Consider the following 4,594-nt stretch of genomic DNA (forward strand, 5'->3'; position numbering starts at 1 on the left):
GAAGTACGGTGGTGTGAGTATATATATATATATATATATATATATATATATGTATAATGATTTACATACTCCTATTATATACATAGATACATGTACATACCATATTCATCTACCTATGCTGGTTTATACAACTATGTATATTGATCTACATACACATGTGATATACATAGATACATACACATCTGATATTCATCTATGTACAAGGATCTACCTACACATATAATATGTGCGTGTTTCTGAATAGTCACAGGCATAGGATGTGTTAGGGTTTTGGCTTGTACTCGCAGATAACCCTCTACCTACCTGAACGTATTACCGAAAGCGTATCACTTTCATATTCATCATACGGCTGGGGCACCGCTTGATAAGCTGTCCTTAGATCACTGTACAAGGAGATCATAAGCCTCACCCGAACACTCATCAACAGGCTCGTGTATCTGCTTATGTACCACGTACACGCATGGAATACGTACACGACTACGCTTGGACGACAAACGAAGTCGAAGACGTTGGGTTGGCCTTTGTGGAGTGCTCTCCAAAAGTCGGCACAATGGCGATACGGCACAAATGTACTCGCAACCCAATTACAAATTCAAAGCTGAGCAAACTCGTGTCCATCCTAATTACAATTCCTCTTAATTGGAATGTACTTTCAACCCAATTTCGAAATCCTCCGCAGCCAATATCTATTGGAGTATCTCACGCACTCTGGAATGAGTACCCTCTAAACCCCTAAACCCTTCAGCACACCTTAATCGGTACAATCAAAGTATGGATCGCTGTGCAGGCCCATACCCATCCTAATTCCGATTCCTCTTTATTTGTCTACTATCGTGATGTCGTACAGAGTTGGGATCGTCCGTGCGGGACATCAAACGCTTCTTTGGCAGTTCTGCTTCCGCTCCGAAAGAGCCCCCGACTGAAGGGCATATTGTACGAGTGGCCCTATTTGACCAACGGTAAGTAGGCGCATACACCTACTTTCGAGTCTAGGGTTTATAATTCAGGACTTAGGGCTTAGGATTTAGGGTTTATACACATATGTTCTACGAGTATTGAGGGGCATATTGTACGAGTGGCCCTATTTGACCAACGGTAAGTAGGCGCATACACCTACTATCGGGTCTAGGGTTTGGGATTTAGGAGTTAGGGTTTATACACATGCATTACGAGCACTGAGGGGCATATTGTACGAGTGGCCCTATTTGACCAACGGTAGGTGGGCGCATACTCGTACTTTCGGGTCTAGGGTTTGGGATTTAGGAGTTAGGGTTTAAAGTTTATCCACATATTTGCTACGAGCACTGGGGGGCATATTGTATGAGTGGACAACTTGTTAACCACTCACCCGCACTCGCTCGCGTTACTTACCTACCACTTACCTACCCACCTCAGTGAACACTCCAGCGAGGACGACATCACAGTGATACTGGAAAAGTTTCTCAACGCTGTGCGTGTCAATATGGTGGGTGTTACGTCTACCAACCCGTCCCGTGCACCCACAACCCAGCCCACAAACCCGGGGCAGGTGTCCACTCCTAGAGAGCCCAGTCCTCTCCCTCCCAGGACAGGTGCAGGAGACTCCCGAGACAGTTCGGTACTGACAGGCGATGTGGATGTATCGGTGCACGGGGGTGTGGGTGTTCCAGGTGGCAGCCGATCCCATCGAGTGCGTGTGATGAAAGGTCCCGTGGTACTGCCCAACTCCATTGGGAAAGCGACTCTGACATTCGCGCAGTCCATACTCGATTTCTGATTGGTGGATGGTTGGTGGGTGGGTTGGTGCGATTGAGTTGATTGCCGAGGTGGACATAAAACTCAATTCTTATTGGCGGTTGTGGAGGAAAGCGCAGTTCTGATTGGTTATTCGGGTGGGCAGGTGACGGTTTGAATGAAGCACTGCAACATCTCACTACCGAAGAACCCCCTTTGGGATGACGGTTTATTAGGGTTTAGGGTTTTTAAAATTAGTTCATATTCCAATCGATTAGTCAGGAAACCATCGAGTTCTGAGGTGAATCTTGATGATATCCGGAACACAGAGTTGTAGATAGCCTCACAACATAAATACGAACTTACAAAATAAACACTAATTCCAGAGGCACTCGACTACAGAGAGACGGTTACTATATACAGACAAGGGAATATAGAGGTGTAGAGAACCTTACAAAATAGACACTAACTCAAGAGGCACCGACTATAGTGAGGCGGTTACTATATACAGACAAGGGAATATAGAGGTGTAGAGAACCTTACAAAATAGACACTAACTCAAGAGGCACCGACTATAGTGAGTCGGTTACCATATACAGACAAGGGAATATAGAGGTGTAGATAACCTTACAAAATAAACACTAATTCAAGAGGCACCGACTATAGTGAGACGGTTACTATATACAGACAGGGGAATATAGGTGTAGGTAACCTCACACAATGAACCAAATAGAAAAAAAGAGTGGGAGTGTCAGGGAAAGGAGTAACCAGAACGCGGAGCTAAGCAATCAAGCACAATCATCTCGACAGGGCATAACCTACTAGATACAACCTACACTATTACACGGAAGGAAATGAAAGCTATACTATTACACGGAAGGAAATAAAAGCTACACTATTACACGGAAAGAAATGAAACATACACTATTACACGGAAGGAAATGAAACCTACACTATTACACGGAAGGAAATGAAACCTACACTATTACACGGAAGGAACTGAAACCTACACTATTACACGGAAGGAAATGAAACCTACACTATTACACGGAAGGAAATGAAACCTAAACTATTACACGGAAGGAAATGAAGCCTACACTATTACACGGAAGGAAATGAAACCTACACTATTACACGGAAGGAAATGAAGACCTACACTATTACACGGAAGGAAATGAAACCTACACTATTGCACGGAAGGAAATGAAGCCTACACTATTACATGGAATGAGAAGAAGTTCTATACTATATCAGAAAGATAGACAGTCAAGTATCTCTCAGAAGGAAGTTAACCTACACTACACACGGCATGAGAAGTTCTATACTATATCAGAACGAGAGACAGTCAAGCATCTCTCAGAAGGAAGTGTTACGGTATATTGATTCACCAATGAAGGGTATCTTGATGTACAAGCTTTGCTTTTAAGGACAAATACTCCAGGATAAGAGCACAGGACTTGTTCTATCGACATACAAGTTTCGTCAGGAAAGTCTCTGAGGCGTATCAGACTATAAAGGGATATTCGTACATACACGTGATATGTATATACATGATATATTTTAATATACATATTAAATATTTGTACTCAAGTGATATATTTATTAGCTCACAATATATTTGTACTTATAAATAATATATCTGAATGTACATGATATATTTGTAAATATATATTATATATATATATGATATATTTGTATGCAAATGATATATTTGTAAATATATATATATATATATATATATATACTGTATTTGTATGCATATGATGTATTTGCACTTATATTTAGTATATTTGTATTTATATCTACTGTATTCGTCTGTATATCTTATATATTCATATACACATGATATATATGTACATACATATATTACATTTGGATGCATATATAATATATTTGCACATACATTTGACAAATTTGTATGCATACATTACGAAACTGTATATACATATGACATATTTGTATATACATGACATATTTGTACGTAAACATGTAATTATCATGGAGAGTTTTATTTTTCGGGCTGAGTGCCATGGGGTTTGTTTTTCGCACGTCGCAGCGTCGGGATGAGTTCGGCTCGTGCTTTTCATAGATATAAGTATATGCACATATGCATAACCATGTACAAATATACCCATATATGTACATATATATCCAAATATGTGCAAATATATTCATATATACCTATATGTATGTGCGTATAGGTATATATATGTACATGTATGCCTATATCTGGACAGAAATGCGTATAAGTATACTAGCTCAATTTACTCCTCGAACTGAGCGATGACCACCATCATGCCCACACCAGTGCACATGGCCAGTATCTCCAAGAAAGTCTGCCCATACGAACAGTCTGTCAGCAAATCAGGGATCACCTACGGGAAAAGATACAAAAGATTGTTTGAGAGACGTATATATATACATAAATATAAATATATATAGATTTAGTAGAGATTCGAAAACTTGATATGCAGCAGTGCAAGAGTGTGGGTGGGTGGGTGTAGTCTACGTGCATGACTAAGTCCCTAGTTGCTACTATCTATCGCCGGTATATTATATATATCATTGCTTGTATATGTGTGTATATATGTATATATGTATGTAAGTAAGCAAGTAAGTATGCATGTACGTACGGAAACTTCTCAACTTTGCAATCTCAAACACCACTCCACCAGTCATTTGCTATACCAGAGGTATTACTTACCGTGGTAGTGGCGATGTAGATAAACCCTCCCGCGGTCAGAGGCAAGATCCATGCAGTGGTGTGCATGAACTCCTGCGCCTTCAGACCAACCACTGCACCCAGCATAGCACCAATGGCAGTCGACAACTGGGCCACCATGGCCTGTATTAGGGATGAGGTAAGAACGTTAGGATATGA

The 4,594-nt window shown here is 40.7% G+C and overlaps 1 protein-coding gene and 1 pseudogene across 2 annotated transcripts in view; both read right to left on the reverse strand.

The window, feature by feature from the left end:
- Positions 1 to 1,382: 1,382 nt before the first annotated feature.
- SARC_12226 (hypothetical protein) lies at positions 1,383 to 1,743 on the reverse strand (annotated as a pseudogene; the record flags this gene model as incomplete). The annotated part of the gene is made up of 1 exon: positions 1,383 to 1,743.
- A 1,963-nt stretch (positions 1,744 to 3,706) lies between these two features.
- Positions 3,707 to 4,594, reverse strand: part of SARC_12227 (hypothetical protein) — a gene marked incomplete at its 5' end in the record, with an annotated part of 4,512 nt that continues 3,624 nt past the window's right edge. Inside the window, 2 exons of the mRNA XM_014293672.1 lie at positions 3,707 to 4,088; positions 4,418 to 4,558. Of these exons, the coding sequence (XP_014149147.1) occupies positions 3,978 to 4,088; positions 4,418 to 4,558 (252 nt within the window). The 3' untranslated portion in view covers positions 3,707 to 3,977. The remainder of the gene's footprint in view (positions 4,089 to 4,417; positions 4,559 to 4,594) is intronic.

The sequence above is a fragment of the Sphaeroforma arctica genome (genome assembly GCF_001186125.1).
Source record: "Sphaeroforma arctica JP610 unplaced genomic scaffold supercont1.2158, whole genome shotgun sequence".
Lineage (NCBI taxonomy): Eukaryota > Ichthyosporea > Ichthyophonida > Sphaeroforma > Sphaeroforma arctica.